This window comes from Lissotriton vulgaris, chromosome 9, assembly GCF_964263255.1.
Source record: "Lissotriton vulgaris chromosome 9, aLisVul1.2, whole genome shotgun sequence".
Taxonomy (NCBI): Eukaryota; Metazoa; Chordata; class Amphibia; order Caudata; family Salamandridae; genus Lissotriton; species Lissotriton vulgaris.
In genome coordinates, this window is record NC_141697.1 from 889,684,617 (window position 1) to 889,701,768 (window position 17,152).

Consider the following 17,152-nt stretch of genomic DNA (forward strand, 5'->3'; position numbering starts at 1 on the left):
CAGGCTGGACTGTTCCCATGAGGCACAGGGTCAAGGCTGATTTGCATATGGCCATGTCTGAACTGGGGTGGTGTAAAGTGCAAAAAAACGATGGATTTAGGCCCAGATCTCTGTACTGGGGTGAATATATGACATTGTTCTGCATTCTGTCCATCAACTGTTGTTTTTGCACCTATACCACCTTGGGCACCCACAACTACTAAAGTTGAAGCAGCAGGGAGAGGCCCAAGGCAATTTCAGCCCGCCAGCATCATGGTTGCGATGGGAATCAGCTGCATTAATTTATTCCAGCCAGACAGGGGTAGCTTTTGTTTCTGCTCCCTTCTGGTGAAAAAACACCTAGGTTTGCTGCATGGGAGAGCACAGACAGAATTAGCTTTCTGTTCCCTGTCAGCAATTTCTTGAGCAGGAAACAACAGAGTGCCAGGGACTCTGCCTGATGAGAGTCCTCAGGGCCTTTATATGGCCTAGTGAGAGGTGGCCCTATGCCTTCCTCCCAAACAAAACAATAAAACAATGACTAGCCCTCCCCTAAAATGAATGATTTTAGAGGCTATGAGAACACATTTTCTGTAAGTTCACACCATCTTGCTCAGCCATATGAGAATAAAGCCTGAGGAAAAGATGTATCAAATATCTCTCAAACCAATTTCGGTAAAACATTCTGAAATGTAGACTGAAAAAAAACAGTTAAGTCCCTGGTGATCAAATGAAGTTTAACCACAGTGTTCTAATGAGTGAATCAAGTCCTAACATTTTGCATTTAAGACAAAAGTGTGGCAAGCCTGAACACCGTTTTGATAGAATCATAGCTGTAAAATTGAAAGCATTTCCTACAGAGGGTACTGTGGTAAATGACAAGTGTCACTACAATGCTGTTAAAAAGTCTTAGATAAGTGAATAATTGACAGTGCATTTCTCTGACAGAAGCGTGGGTGGGAGGAATGTTATGCATGTTTTCAGTCCCAGCACCCTCTTCTTCATTTTCCATTATTAACTTAGGACGTATGAGTTCAGTAGTGTGTTTGAGAGTGATGGAGGGAGGGTGAAAACAAACATTTTTTTATACCCCTCTCGAAGTCTCTTTCCCATAACAGTAATATGTATTAATCGTGTGATTTTGAAATTAACCAACGTAGAATAAAATGCGCACACACAAATACACGTGGGATACTAATTTGCTTATGTTGCGAATCAGAATATACTAAGCAAGTGAAATTGTTATACTAACATAGGGGGTCATTAGGATGGCGGACGGACGAGGAAGAGGGACCGTCCGCATGGGCAGCGGTGGTCCTTCCATGAAAATTAGGATGTGACTGCCTCCCTGGCAGTCACATCCTGTTCCTTTAACCACAACGGGCCCCCAAACACCAAAGACCACATGCTTTTCCACGGCGGAAAACCCGCAGTGGAAAAGCATGTTTCCGCATGAATCCTAATATGGCTGGCGGTGTCTAATAGACACCGCCACCATATTAGAGCTTTTCCGCTGCGGGACCGCAGCGGAAAAGCGGCGGACGGTCTTCACGTCCACAGAGGACCCCCCTACCATCCTAATCTGGCGGTGGATCTTTGCAATCACCGCAGCGGTGAATCCGCATCTTCCGGGCCGGCGGTGGCTTCCGCCGGCCCGGAGGATGCGGATTCACCGCAATCCTAATCGGCCCCATAGTACACAAATGTCATAATATAACGAAAACTTGTGTATGTATGCTTTCTATATGTCTTATTGTGGCGGAAAAGATGGAGAATGGTTAAGAAAACAACGCATAATTGTTGCTAAAACGATCAGTAATAGCTAACAGGGTTACCTTAGAATTGGGGGAGGTAAACAGAAGGGCTATACTTTGAAATCTAACTTTAATTGTGTGTGTTTCTATAATAGTTCCGATTAAGGCCCATGCGGCCTACTAGAAACTGGAGGTTTGCGAGACTCAGAAACTGTGGTGATCTACGCATGCGTGACTATGCTCGAGAGATGTGCAAGCAGGCTGTGCCTGTACAGCGTGGGTCAAGGTCAGCATGGCCTGGAAGTGTAGAAGAGTGCCAAGATTTTGTATGACCGTGTTGTGAGCCTGGGAATTAATCCCGAAGTGACAATTTAAAGGACACAAGTGAAAAAAACTGTTAAAGAACAATCAAAACCTTATTTTTTGATTATAACGATGACTTGGCGGAAATATGGACAATGAGGAGATTAGGTTATGCTCATCTACCCCTAACATGGACCAATGAGAGTGAGCGAGGACCCTAAAAGTTTCAAATCTTAGACAGATAAGTTAGGGAAAAAGGGTATAAAAGAGGACGTTTGGAAGTAAGAAAAAATCTTGCTTTTGATTTTATTTTCGCACCACGACATGCTGTCGGACTGAACTTTTTCCCATGGTGCACAGACTTTGACATTTTTCTTGACTTTAACTTTTGATGGGTGTGGAGCCTGGATGGGAGGTGAACATCAAGAAATAATAGAGAGGCGGTTTTTGGGAACTTACCTTTGCTAACCTGATGTCCATTTACTGAAATCTTGGTAATATGGTTTTGACTTATTTTTCTGAACTGTTCTGCTAATAAATGTAAACTGTTTGTTATTATAATGTTTTAATGATTATTGAATTAAAGCTAAATAAGTAAGATTATGCTAGGAGATTAAGACTCTGAATAAAAAATGTTAAAAATTGAGAATTAAGCAGGTCTTTTGTCCATTAGTTAACTTTTACTAGCTGATCCATTGACCAAATGGTGGGGTGTTTTAATGTTTCTTAAGGATAAAACCATGGTAACTTTGATAAACTGCAGATGTATATAGTGTATAAAATTTTAGAATGAAATAAGACACTCCGCTAAAATCCAGCATCTCCTCCTCAAGTCTTCACTGATCTTGGGAGCAGGGTGATTTGTGTGCATGAATGACTTGTGGTGTTATGGGCCCCACTGACGAGTGATGGTTTGGATGTTTGGTTTGGAGACGCCCTGGATCAAGAGCAAATAGAATACTCAGGGCTACACTAATCTACATGGACTTTACATACAGGGCACGATTTTACAGAATTATGCTTTTTCTTTTTAAACTTCCTAAAATGTAATTAATTTGGAAGGCCAGAACAACAATTTGTTTGGCTACCCTGTTAAAGACATGCAGACAACACGAGATGTACTAATGTTTATGAAATGTGTGCATAATGCCAAAAAACACTGTTCATATGTCTCACCAGTTTCAAAGAGAAGTATGTTTCTCTTTAACTGCTATAGTAGCTGCATTCAATAGTAGACTGCATGAAATTAGTCTCCCTGAAAGCATTTTTTCACAGATGCAAGGTACTGCTCAGAGTTCGTTCATTGTGCCTGCACAACTGGGAGAACAGTTTTAGCATGATAAGCACCTCCCATGGAACCAGCAGATGTATGAACTTCAGATAATATGTGTACCTTTCTGTTTCAGGATGCCAAATTCAAAGAAGAGAATATGGCCGGGATGCCCGCCACCCCCTCCCAACACCTATCCCCAAGGATGGGAGAAGTCGGACACTGGTTGAGCTTTTGGAAGGCGGGAGGGAGTCACCCTCCCGGCCGTATTTATTAAAATATTAAACAAAATTTAAAACATTAAATAAAAGTTTCATCATTATGCATTATGTACAATTTTTCATTTATTACATTTCGATGAAGACATGTACTTTGGCTAACCTTAACAGATCTCTAATACAAAGGTTTCCTAGCCGAGTCTAACATCCTGAATGCATACATTCTAAATTAAAATTGTACATCCTAGCATTAAGGGCCAACGGCAAGGTCTTAACCGGTGTCAGATCCCTACTACTAGACTCTCGCCCTCACGGTGTGAGCGGCGCATACGCAGAGGACTCTACCCTCATTGCCAACTGTAACTTCCCTTGTCGTGGTGGGGGCCCCCTTTCCACTCGACGCCATCTTAAAGGTCGTCCGAGTTCCCGTGTGAGGTATCTGTAGGAAGGACAGCGTGGACTTCCCCCCCCCCCCCTCCCCCCTCCCCCCCCCATCCCCACACTCTCTATCCGCCGTCGCGGATATCCGGCCCCCGGGAAATTAGTAGGAGGGGCATCTAACCGCCTCCCCCCCTGGGAGGGGCCTATGGCCGTCTCCTCATAGGCGACCCATCCTTAGTGGGTGCCGCCTCCCCGTGGAAGGGGCCAATGGCCGCCTCCCCCCGGGCGCTCCCATCCATTCTGGGTGGCGCCCCCCTCTAGGGACCTTGAAATTACTGCTCACCGATCATGACCTTACCGCCCGACCAAAAAATAAATACGACAGTTGTTTACCTACTAAGGAAAGAAAATATCCTGACATAGCCTTGATGTGTCATCAACTGCTCTCTCCTGCAAGAACACATTCTGCAAATGCAAAAGTCAAATCCTTATCCTAAACATTCCATTATTCTTTTTCTCAGCAATACTTTATTTACACAAACATTTGCCATAAGGGGCTAGTGGGTGGGTCAAAATTGCTGCTTGTTCCGTCGAGGGCTCACGAGCAACGAGTGGGTGCAGCCTTCCGAGCCGAGGAACAAGAGGACGCTTCTTCGGATTCCCGCTCTATTTATTCTTCTGCGGGAGGGCGTGTACCCTCCTCCTGTACGCCTACGGGGCGTGGTCTTCGGCGGAGGTGTCTAGGACAACCCCTCTTGGGCAGGAGAAGGCGCGCCCCGGCTACGCCACTTCGGGCATACCAGCCGGGCCACGCCCCCCGCCCAAAATGGTTTCCCGAGGGGATCGAGGCTCCCAACCATACGTTCGGGGGGACCGAGTGGTCGCCCCTTTCCATATGGCCGGGATGCCCGCCACCCCCTCCCAACACCTATCCCCAAGGATGGGAGAAGTCGGACACTGGTTGAGCTTTTGGAAGGCGGGAGGGAGTCACCCTCCCGGCCGTATTTATTAAAATATGAAACAAAATTTAAAACATTAAATAAAAGTTTCATCATTATGCATTATGTACAATTTTTCATTTATTACATTTCGATGAAGACATGTACTTTGGCTAACCTTAACAGATCTCTAATACAAAGGTTTCCTAGCCGAGTCTAACATCCTGAATGCATACATTCTAAATTAAAATTGTACATCCTAGCATTAAGGGCCAACGGCAAGGTCTTAACCGGTGTCAGATCCCTACTACTAGACTCTCGCCCTCACGGTGTGAGCGGCGCATGCGCAGAGGACTCTACCCTCATTGCCAACTGTAACTTCCCTTGTCGTGGTGGGGGCCCCCTTTCCACTCGACGCCATCTTAAAGGTCGTCCGAGTTCCCGTGTGAGGTATTTGTAGGAAGGACAGCGTGGACTCCCCCCCCCATCCCCACACTCTCTATCCGCCGTCGCGGATATCCGGCCCCCGGGAAATTAGTAGGAGGGGCATCTAACCGCCTCCCCCACTGGGAGGAGCCTATGGCCGTCTCCCCATAGGCGACCCATCCTTAGTGGGTGCCGCCTCCCCGTGGAAGGGGCCAATGGCCGCCTCCCCCCGGGCGCTCCCATCCATTCTGGGTGGCGCCCCCCTCTAGGGACCTTGAAATTACTGCTCACCGATCATGACCTTACCGCCACAGACCGGATAGTTGACCGACTATCCGATCCCCCCATACTCCTAAAGGTCATGCTTCCTCAAACCCCTTAGCCATGCTATGAAGTCTCCTATGAGTAAGTCATTCCCCTCCCTGGACAGGTGAACCCCATCGTTCAGATACATGTGATCACCCCGAATACACCCATGAGGAATGCTATGTAAATGCGCAGAGCGGAACAATTTACCAATTTTATTATTGACTCGTTTCACTGAATGGTTCAGTGCTGACACCGAAAGGCCCCCCCGCCAAACCTTCCTTGGAATCATGTGGGACCAGGCAATAGTGCACCCCGGGACTCTTTTAGCCAACCAGCTAACAGCCGACAAAATGTGTTCCAATAACACTCGTCTACCCAGTGTCACCAAGTCGTTGCCCCCCAGGTGTACTTTGACTAAAGATGGCGGTGACCTATGCCGCCCTAACAGACCCTCAAAAAATGATTCGAATTGGTCAAAACAGAGCCCGTCCTTCCCATGGAAGGCCACTCTGTACCTGTATTCCCCAGGTGCGTGAATCGCGTCACCTGCCTTGAATACGTCCCCGGCGCGCCTCACGTATGAGTGGCCCACGACCCATACCATCCTCTCTCCAGTCGGTGATCCTTGACCGCTGGTCTCCCGATGTTGGGTCGACTTCAAATTCCGCCCCGCGTGACAGGCTCGCGAAACTGCAAAGTAAACAAAAGACAAGAAGCTTGAGTGCATGTCAATTGATCTTACAACATGTGCAATCGCACATACCTCTTGAAGCAATTCGAGGACCAACGGCCCAGCTGTTTCACTTCCTCCGCACTCTGACCCCTGGCTGTAGCCTCAGTAGCAGCCCCTATCCTAAAGGAGTGGGTCCCAAAATCGCACGGGTCCATGCCCGCGGCAGCGATTGACAGTGCTAGCACCCTCTGAAACTGAAATTTCGTCAGTGGGGTGCCATCCTTGTGCCAAAGCAAACTCCCCCCATGCAGCCGTCCGTAGCGCCAAATATTCCTCTACACACTTTAACGGGCAGATGGGGGACCCTCGCGCGCGCTGCACGATAACACTAGTTCCCATAGCTCCCTGGTCAGTCTTGGACCTGGCTATTGAGATTACCATCGAATCACCCCTTATTTGGACGTGATCCCTGCACAAGCCTCCCTCCGTATCTTTCTTGTTCCTTGCGACAAGTTCGCTCACCCGCATAGCCCCATGGAATGCCAATGCGAAAGCTGCCCGGAACAGAACTGCTTCGAAATGGGAGGAACACGTCTCATCCAGCTTTGCTAAAAGCAGAGACAGTCTGTCCAAGCCGATCGGGCGCCGCGTATCACGCTTACGACCCTTGAGGCGCTGCCAGCCGCGAAGGGCTTTCTTAACCAAAAAGGAACCCGTCGGGTCCTTTATGCCATGCACCTGTGCCATAAATGAAATGGCCGCTCTATGCCTACCGGCCGTTGCCGCTGATCGGCCCTCCCTGTGCAGCGCTACCAGGAACCCCAGGAAGGATTCCTCCTGCCCCCAGTTCTGACTACCTGTGGGACCCAAAAATGTGCAATAGGAACGAAACGCTCCTTCGTATGCCTTCCTTGTCCTGGGGGCTAAGCTCGCTGCCACGAGGTCCTGTAATCCGGGGCACCGATTAGCCATAGTGCTTCGGGGAATGGTGCCGCCTCTAGGTCCGCTGTAGGTAGATAACCCCTGAATGCCTGCACATGTGAACGAGAGAGTGCATCAGCCGCATGATTCAGTACGCCTGGCACATGTTTCGCCCTGAACTGTACATTCAATCTCATGCAAAGCAGCACAATTTCTTTCAACAATCTCAAGATCCATTTGCAGCGTGCTGCCTGTTGGTTAATGCAGTCGACAACAGTCATATTATCAAACCAAAACACCACTGAGCGGTTCCTGAAGTCGTCAGGCCATGCCATCAGAGCAACCCAAATGGGGAACAACTCCAAGAACCCAATGTTACCTGTGAGACCGTTGGAGTGCCATCACGTCGGCCATCTTTGCGCCGACCATTGATTACCTAAGATGGCGCCAAATCCCACGCTCCCCGCTGAGTCAGTCCACAGACCTAGTTCGTCTGAAGACGCTGGCGGCGAATTCCACACGACTCGACCGTTGAAGTCCGCCAGAAATGCCAACCAAATGCGCATATCCTGGCGAACCTCTGCCGACAGTCTCGTACGGTGGTGACCCTCTCTGAGACCAACCATAGCTTGCGCAATAGAGCGTGAGAAGGGGCGGGCCATAGGTATCACCCTCAAAGCAAAATTAAGCTGACCCACTGTTTGTTGTAACTGGTGCAGGGTCACTTTCTCCTTGCCTAGGCATTGCGTCAAGGAAGCCCTAAACTTGGCCACCTTTTCCATCGGTAAACGGAAACATCCCTCCACAGAATCCAGTTCAATTCCCAGGAACTCCAGTGAAGTAGATGGTCCCACCGTCTTACCTGGTGCCAATGGGACTCCAAACTCCCTCATGAGGATGCAGAAGCCGTGCAGCGCCTGCGCACAGTTCATATCGCCGGCTGCCCCCAAGAACAGGAAATCATCAAGATAGAGCATAACATGCCTGTGCCCTGTAGCCTTGGTGAATGCCCACTCTAAAAAACAGCTGAACATTTCAAAATAGGCACAAGAAATGGAGCAACCCATAGGCATGCATTTATCCATGTAATACCTTCCTTGAAATGCAAAACCTAGCAAGCGCTGATCCTGTGGGTGCACCGGGAGCAACCGGAACGCCGATTCGATATCTGATTTCGCCATCAGCGCCCCGGGGCCCAGGTGGTTTAACATGGCCACGGCTTCATCGAATGATGCATACCGCACTGAACAAACTTCTGGGTCAATGGCATCGTTCACCGAGGAACCCCTTGGAGCCGAAAGGTTATGTATAAGTCTAAACTCCCCTGGGTCTTTCTTCGGACAACCCCCAACGGGGAACAGATGAACTCCGCCACCGGCGGGCGATGAAAAGGCCCTGCCACTCGCCCTAAACTGACTTCTTTTGCTATTTTCTTCTCTGCCACGCCTGGATTGTGCTGTACCGATAACTGGTTCCTACAAAAGGAGTCCCCCCGAAAATCCCCCGCCGGGATGTGGAAGCCATGTAAGAATCCCTTCCTCAACACCCCAGTGGATACATGATCAGGGTATTTATTTAACCAAGGAGTCATAGCCATGAGAACAACGGGTGTAGGCAATCGGTCACAACGGTCTACCTCACTCCTGCTTAGACCCTCCTTTTCCTCCCGTCCCGCTATTTTTTGATCTACATGAACTTTCCGGCTGTGAGGAATTCCCACAGCCGGCACACACATGCTTAAACCTGCCTCGATTGAAGCCCCAACAGACCCCACGTTTGCCGCCATTCCCGCCGGTCTTAGGCTGGTAATCCCCACCGGTGCCCGCTCGAAAGGGCACCGTGGGCTTTTGGCGGACAACTCCTGACCCGCTCCCGCCTGGCGAGGATGTACCTGCCGCCCCTGGCAAGAGCTGCTTGTGCCATGACACCGAGTCCAGACAATCCCAAGTCAAAGTAGCATCATATTCTTTTGCTTTTCGGAATTTCATGTCATAAGCTTTCCATTCCTCCCCCTGATACATTGAATAAAAATCCATAATGCGATTTTGATAGCACGTCAACTCAGTCATAACCTCGGGTTTACGTTCCCCCATAACTGCAGTAAATATAGAGAAGGCCTTAACCCAGTTCGTTACTGTCTCATCCACCCTAAATTCCGCCATCTTGGCGCGCCAGACGCTCGGGTGCCACAAATCCTTCTGGGTTTTAGCATATTCCATCTCGCGATGGTCAGTTAATAAAGAAAACATGTTGACATACTTATCCCCCCATATTAACTCTTTCGTGGCCATAGGAATGTGCTGTGCAACCTTTTCCCGCCTCGAGGGTATTGAGCCCTCCCCCGCCATTGGCAATGCGAGCTTACCCGGATCGGCCGTTGTTCCCGCCATCTTCTCGTGACCAACTGCTGGTCCTACCGATGCCACCTGTGGGGGAACAAGAGGAACACTCGCCTTTGCGACATCTCCCGACTGCCGCAATTGCTTGATTAGTATTCTGGCCTCTTCGGCCGGGTCTCCAGGGGCCACTGTGCCCCCTGCCTTTTTCTTGAGCCATGCTGCCAACTGGATGGCCAATTCAGGAGGCATTTCCTCATCATCGGCAGGAGTGATCACAACCGGGATCGGCTGACCTATATCTGGGTTTTGTACCGGGTTGTCTGCTGGCCTGGGGGGGGCGACTGGGGGTACCTCTGGAACCGGGACCTCCCCCGAAACCGCCCTCTGCTTAACCCGTTTCCCCCTACCCTCGGGGACGACTCCCGGCAAGGCCGGGCCTATTACCTTTTTCGGATGACCCGGGTCGCTCAATGCGGCCAGTTGCTTCTTTACCTCCGCCAAACCTCTACCGATCGATTGGACTTGTCAGAGTTTTCGGTCCATGCAAGCCATCCGGTTCGACAATAGGCGTAACACCTTATCCGTCTCGGAACCCTTTCCTGCTTTCTTGCCGGCCATGGTTTTGAGTATTCAGCCTTTAGTCGATCTACGAGGTCCTGGACTCTTCGAACTCCAGATAACTGAAAGAGAAAAAACAAGATTACAAGTTCTCAAAATTGCTGCTTGTTCCGTCGAGGGCTCACGAGCAACGAGTGGGTGCAGCCTTCCGAGCCGAGGAACAAGAGGACGCTTCTTCGGATTCCCGCTCTATTTATTCTTCTGCGGGAGGGCGTGTACCCTCCTCCTGTACGCCTACGGGGCGTGGTCTTCGGCGGAGGTGTCTAGGACAACCCCTCTTGGGCGGGAGAAGGCGCGCCCCGGCTACGCCACTTCGGGCATACCAGCCGGGCCACGCCCCCCGCCCAAAATGGTTTCCCGGGGGGATCGAGGCACCCAACCATACGTTCGGGGGGACCGAGTGGTCGCCCCTTTCCAAATGAGCTGCTATTAAGGCAGTACGATAAACGTGTTCTGTTTAATGTTGACAAGAATATAGTATTATTTGTAGTGCCACAGATTTGTTAGGCAGTTAGGTAAATATCAAAGAATGGTATTTAATTGGCTTTGTATGTGTAGTGGTGGTCTGTGTGATAAGCTGCTATTGGCTAGCATTATGGAGATATTAGTACTGAAATAGAATGTTGCTGTAGGATTGAGGGGCACTGGCAGAGGTTTGTGTGAGTCTGAGCATTGCAATAGCATGCAGAGCTACATGTTTGAGATTATTTAGGCCTACTGTGTACCAGTTCAAATAAAGGAAAGTCAAGCGGTGCAACTGAACCGGTCTCAAGAGCACTGGATGAGTCACAAATGGGTTTAAACACTACAAAATCAAGGAGTGCTGTTGACTTCAGGTACATTAGCTTAGCTGTTTATGCAGGATGAAGGTGCACTGGTTGCGTTGCCAATGTCCTACGTGTTGCAATTAGAGTGATATACTTTATCAAAGTTGTGTGTGAGAATCTAAACATTGTAGCTACAGCATTGACTATAAGAAAATGCCTCTTTTCGCATGATCAACCCCAAAGTTTTGGACTGATGCTGCTGGTTTTCAACTCAGAGTGCACTGAGGCCTGCATGCAAACCAAACATCCTGGGCCAGTGCTCGGACTGTTAAATGTTTTTGTTTGATTGGTTTAAACCCAATTGGCATACCTTTATTTACTTATATGTCCCTAGAATATGGCACCAAGGATACGCAGGACATGTACGTTTAAGTGTCCCACCAGGGCTGCAGCACTTATAGTGCCACCCTGAGTGTGACAATGTGAAAACATATCTTCCAGCCTGCCACTGCAGACTGGCAAAGCAGTTTTAACTTGCTAACTCAACTTTGCCATTTAAACTAATGGCAAAGTCCAAGCCTTTCTTTTTAATATATTTAAGTCACCCTTTAGCAGGCCTATCAAGTACTAAGGCAGGGTGCTGTGAATTAAAAAGTAGGACATGTATTTTCTAAGTCTTAACAGTAACGACCCTAAATTGTTGCTCATTCTGCAGAAAAGGTAGTAGTTCCACAGGCAATACAGGATCACCTGCCAACAACTTAGTGTTAACTTTTGAATGGAAGTACTAAAGTTGGTACTTCACGGTATCAAATGTACCGTCACATTCGACCTGACTTGTTGCCCAAGTCGAATTTAATGTAACTTAAGTAAATAACTTTTAGAAAGTTGCCACTCTGTTCACAAAGTTTCCAGTGGCCATTCGCAGATGATGGCCACAAAACAGTCTCCAGCCCTTACTGGGGAAAAGTGTGAGTGACTTCCAGAAGTGGGAAGAATAGAGGCCACACTGATGGACACGGTTTGTTTTACATAATCTAATGACAGAGTTTTCATTAATTTGCTGTCTAACCTGGTGTATCCAATAAGTGACTATGGCCGAGAGTGGGTGGATAAGCTTGCTTCGAAGCATTAAAGTAGAATTGTCCCACTGTGTGTTACACATGGACCATGTCCATTATACAGCCCTTTAATTGATTTATTTAGTTTTTAGAGAGCAAACCTCAAACTATACTAGGTGAGTTTTACCTTAAAAGCAGATGCACTATACTAGAAACTTGTGAGGCATACACAGTAAGGTTGATAATTATGCATATAGGAAGAAATCAACCTATGTCTTTAAAGGTCAGCAAATTTGTAGATAAACCACATTACCAACTAGACTAAATTACATTATTTACTTATAAGGATCAACGCAATACACTATGGATTGGGATGCAGAGCTAAGCAATTACCAGTGGCCGAGGGAAAATCAAGCATTCCATCTATCACTTCCTTTTTTTGCTATACTTTAGTGTTTCACCCTAAGTGGGAAGGGTATGCCCAGATGTGAGCCCCATACTCAATCACTGGAACCAAGCTGTACCCGGCTGATGAGCACATAACTAGGGTGAAACTGGTCCTGAGTTGCTTATGTTCTGGTTCAGGAAAGACCTGGCTTGGCAGTTCAGGTTGCACTGTTCCAATTTGAGCAAGGTCAAGACTGATTTGCCTGGGTCCAAACTGAGGTGACATGTTGTGCAAAATAAAGATCGATTGGGATACGGCCTGTGTACTCACCAGTGTCTGAGATTAATTCAAACATTCCATCCATAATTTATTTTGTCTACTACAGTGATAAGTGTAGCAAAAGGTTACCCCAGAGCCTCTGCCATACTCTTTATCACTCTTTCATTAGCCCAATCTCCTTTGTGAGATGTGGCCAGGAGCCTTTCCAGTGACCTCTCTCCAAATAACAGAGCAACCTTTGAAGTGTGCAGGAGAGCCTAGTTCTTGTTCATCCAGTGAATGTCCCACTCAGCTCCCAGTTAACGGCCTGTTCACTTCAACTGATCACTACGTGGTAGGCAGACACCATTGTGCTCATGCTGCTTAACACCTAGCAAAGGCGGTGGCCTTTCACCACTATAAGGGTAGCCCTTTGAATGCCCCTGCTGGTCCAATTAGATCGCAATCCATGGGACAGCCCTATACCATGCCACACATGTACATTCAGTGTTCACTCATGACACCACAAAAAAATCAGGGATTCAGATGTCATTGCAGCTGCGGTCTTTACGGGGGCAGGGGTACATATCTATTACCATGCAAGGGACTTTTCTGTGCCAACACAGGTATTGATGGGGTTCCCAAGGAACATGGACAGAATACTTTCTGGAACGGAGGAAGAACAGAAGAGGACAGGGCAGCTGTCCATGACATGTGATGAGCTCTGAAGGACTGGGCCTGCTCCCCCTTGTACCCAGGACAAAGAAGGGGACTCCAAGGGTCAGTTAGCTAACCTACGTGGCACAAGGAAACAAAAAGTTGCAAGAGGCCTTTTCCCTACTATTCCTAGCTAAAAACTGTTAACTGGAACTTGGACTGGCCTTTCCCAACACCCTTAAGAGTCTGTAGGTGCCCCACTGAGGTCCGGGTGCTTAGATGTGTACTCCTGTGGTTGCTTGGCACAAACCAACATTTGGAAACTTTTGCTCCGGAGCTAACTGGACCTACAGAGAAAGCTACCCGAATGGCAATTCCATGGCGTTGGACTGATTTTCAGACTCGTCCCCCTGAAACGATCCAGAAGCTCTGAAAAAAAGTTAAAGTCCCTTTCTGTTTTGGGACTTAGAAACTTTATCATGCAAAATACTCCAGTGCCTTAGTGAGATCAACGGGCAGCAGGTATTCAAATGGCAGTTCCATGGCAGCAGCTACAATTTCAGATTTTTTTCTGTGAGGACAGTTTTTGTCTAACAAAAAACAATTTTTTTGTGGTAGGACTTGGAAAATGTTTCTAGCCTTTTAACTTCCAGAGTTTTACTGGGATCAATCCATTTAGTGTATCTAACCAGGGCTTCATCGTTGTCAGCCTCAAATTGCACCTAGGTCCCAGTATACTGCAACCATTGACTACAATTGGAACTTGGCGCTTTTTGAAAACAAAGTCATATCACTGTGTCCCCTTATTGAATTTTTGTTGTTTTGTTGTCATTTTGTACATTAAATTCAAATTCTGTTTTATAATTTTATAGTCTGGTGCTTTGATTTTTTTACTATTATGTTATTGCATAAATACTTTACAAACTGCACCAAGTTTAGCCTGTTTGATCTGTGCCACAACTGCCACCGGGTTGAGTTCAGGTTAATTTAGTGACTTTGAGGGTTCATTCTGATAAGAGTTGTGTTTATTTCCGGAGGTGGGAAAACTCCCACACCAAAGAATTATCCATTTTCCTACAAAGGGATTCAGTAGTAGCCACACAACAATAAAACGTTTTAGCATAACTATCTCCTAAATATGCTGCAAAGCCCTCTGAATAAGTGCTGCAAATTATAGTTGCCATGTGTTCATAATCAGTATGTGTGCCTTCATCCGTAGCTTTCTCAAGTGCAGTCAACAAAATTTGCGGTGAGAATGGGCCACAAGTAGATTATGCAAATTAAGTTACTCCATAATGTTTTTCATAGGCCACTTTTGGCAGCCAGAAGCAGGCCATTTCTAGGAAGGAGCTTTCTCAACACTACAGTATGTACCATGGTATCCAGTCAAAATATCGAGTTCGAAATGTAGACTAATATCGAGTTTTAAATATCATGACATAAAAAATATATCGACTCAAGAACATTGTAGTCAAGAATATCAACTTTACGGTAAGAAATATAGATTAAAAAAATATAGAATTAATAAAACGTGCAAATATATAGTTTAAAATATAAATTTTTAAATTAGTGTTATGTATTTTAGTATGCTTTAAATGTGTGATTTTTTTATAAAAGTATTGCTTATATTTTTTAATATATGTTAAATGTTTAGTAGTTATTAATTTTATTTTAATAAAATTGTGCGTTTTTCAGTTTCGTAGAGGGTTGTGGGGTAATAGGGGAATAGGGTAGGAAGAAATTTAATCATTATAAATTAATTAATATTATTTATTTATTAAGATTTATGTAATTGAGGTTTTAGAATGTTAATTGTTTTTTGGGGGGGGGTAAATTGTAGGTGTGAGTTGTGGGGTTTATAGGGGTAAAGGGTGGGAAGCAAGTTATTTCTTCTTGTAGATCGTAGAATTGTATTTTATATAGATAGCCCAGTGGGTTGCCGCTTTTGTCACAGAGATCCTTTTGCTATTCACTGTTTGTAATTTACTATTCTTCTTATATAGCACAGTGAGCTATGAACTGGCATCAAAGAGCTGCATGCAAACTGCAAGGCATCGGATCAAAACCTTATGTTTTTTTACCCAGTCTGTCATTGATAAAAAGGTTTATTTAGGTAGAAATAAATTCTAATTAGTAACGCCAAACACTGTTTTACGTTTTAAATTCAGAGTTTGTGCTTTTCCAGACCAAGCACTCTTACAATATACTGCCTGCCAATGTATACGCCACCTCATTCATACACCTTACAGTCCTCATTCCCTTATGCAAAATGTCCAATATAGACGCTTCGGCATTCGTTCGCTGTATACAATTTTACTTACTTGATTTACACACTTGCACGATTAATTATCTCTGTATAATGCGCATGCGACAAAGACTTCTAACACCATGTATTGGTATGAGTAGCGCCATGAAAGAAATTAAATATGTATCAGAGAGGACCAAGGACAGATGAGGGGGACCCTTGGAGGGTCTTAGTGAGAGAATCTGTGGAAAAGATCATTTGGAGCACCAACAAAATTGACACATCGGACACCCCAAGGGCGTAACCCAGCCCTGAACTGCACTGTGGTCTCATCATGAGAATTGATAAGAAATAGAACGTGAGATTAAGTGTCTTTTTGACAGGGTTTAACGTCTCTCCATTTTGGTGCCTAGGGACAGTGAGGTGTTAGGGGAGTTGCATGTTTTCAAGGAGGGAAGAATAGGAACTTGGGCTATATGGAGTTGAACAGGTCAGAGAGGTGTTCTGTAAGATACGCTGGTCGTAGATGGCAGCAGATGAGGATTCAGATCAGAATTAATTTTACATTTAGCTTGCAGTGGAAGCAGACTAACCACTCTTGAAGTCTTACATGATATGGTGCCACTTTAAATAACAGTTTCACAAATCGCCGTCACAAATCTACAAATAGGAAAGCCATTCAGCCACAAAACATGTGGGCATTTAAAAAAAAAAATCTGAAAACAATGGGACTCTAAAAATGCATAAAAAATTATTGTTAGTAAGTAGCTAGTCAGACCCTGACTGACTCTCATACTATCCCACTAATGTGTCCCAATACTCAGTCTTCACAGTTATTTTGCATGATAATATGTAAACTCTTGTAGAACAAGTAGCTAAATAAAACATGGAAACCTTTGGACAGCTTGACTAAGATAAATGTACACGAGCTGCATCATACTGTGTATTTGCGTCGATCACCTGCGTGATAATTTTGTTGGGAATACAAAACCGGTATGCTTTCTTTCCTTCGACTCACTATCCTCAGCCAATTATTTGCTTCCCCTCAAACTTCCATTTTACCTTGAGGGTCAGCTTTCTTGAAGGCATTTCCAGCATCCACAAAGTTAGTTGCTGCGTCATGCTTGCTCTGCACCTGAAGATGAAGTTGTGCCGCTTGGCAGAAGGCGTTCCCAGCCGCTAGAGAAATAAAATGACAAAAGCGAAACACCGTTAGCACAACATATATAGCAAAGCACTTGCGCCGTTAACAAAAAGATCTAGAGGGACAACAACAACTTTTTAGCTTTCCATCACATTTACAGGTTTCCCATTCCAGCAAAGCACCAGCGAATCCAGTGAACCATTACACCAGTTAAGTTGAATAATTTTCTTAAATGAAACATAAGCAGTTTCATCTAAAGGGGCGTTAAAATTAGAATGTGCAATAATGCAAACCTATAAAGAAAAAAAGCTTCTCTGAATCCAAACTATTACACAACTATGTAATTCTAGATGCTAATGCTACTTACTGCCTCTGTGTAGGATCCTGAAACACTTCAATAAAATTAACATTTGTTTTTATTCAAATATTTATTTACATACGAATTCTGGCATATTTTCTTCCAATTTTACTCCTTTGAGCCACCTAACTAAACTATCAGAGGG

At 45.9% G+C, this 17,152-nt stretch overlaps 1 protein-coding gene across 1 annotated transcript in view; it reads right to left on the reverse strand.

Annotated features, from left to right (window-relative positions):
* NAPA (NSF attachment protein alpha) overlaps nucleotides 1-17,152 on the reverse strand; it is a 218,850-nt gene that overhangs the window by 125,563 nt on the left and 76,135 nt on the right. The window contains exon 3 of the mRNA XM_086938646.1: nucleotides 16,568-16,684. Within this exon, the coding sequence (XP_086794772.1) occupies nucleotides 16,568-16,684 (117 nt within the window). The remainder of the gene's footprint in view (nucleotides 1-16,567; nucleotides 16,685-17,152) is intronic.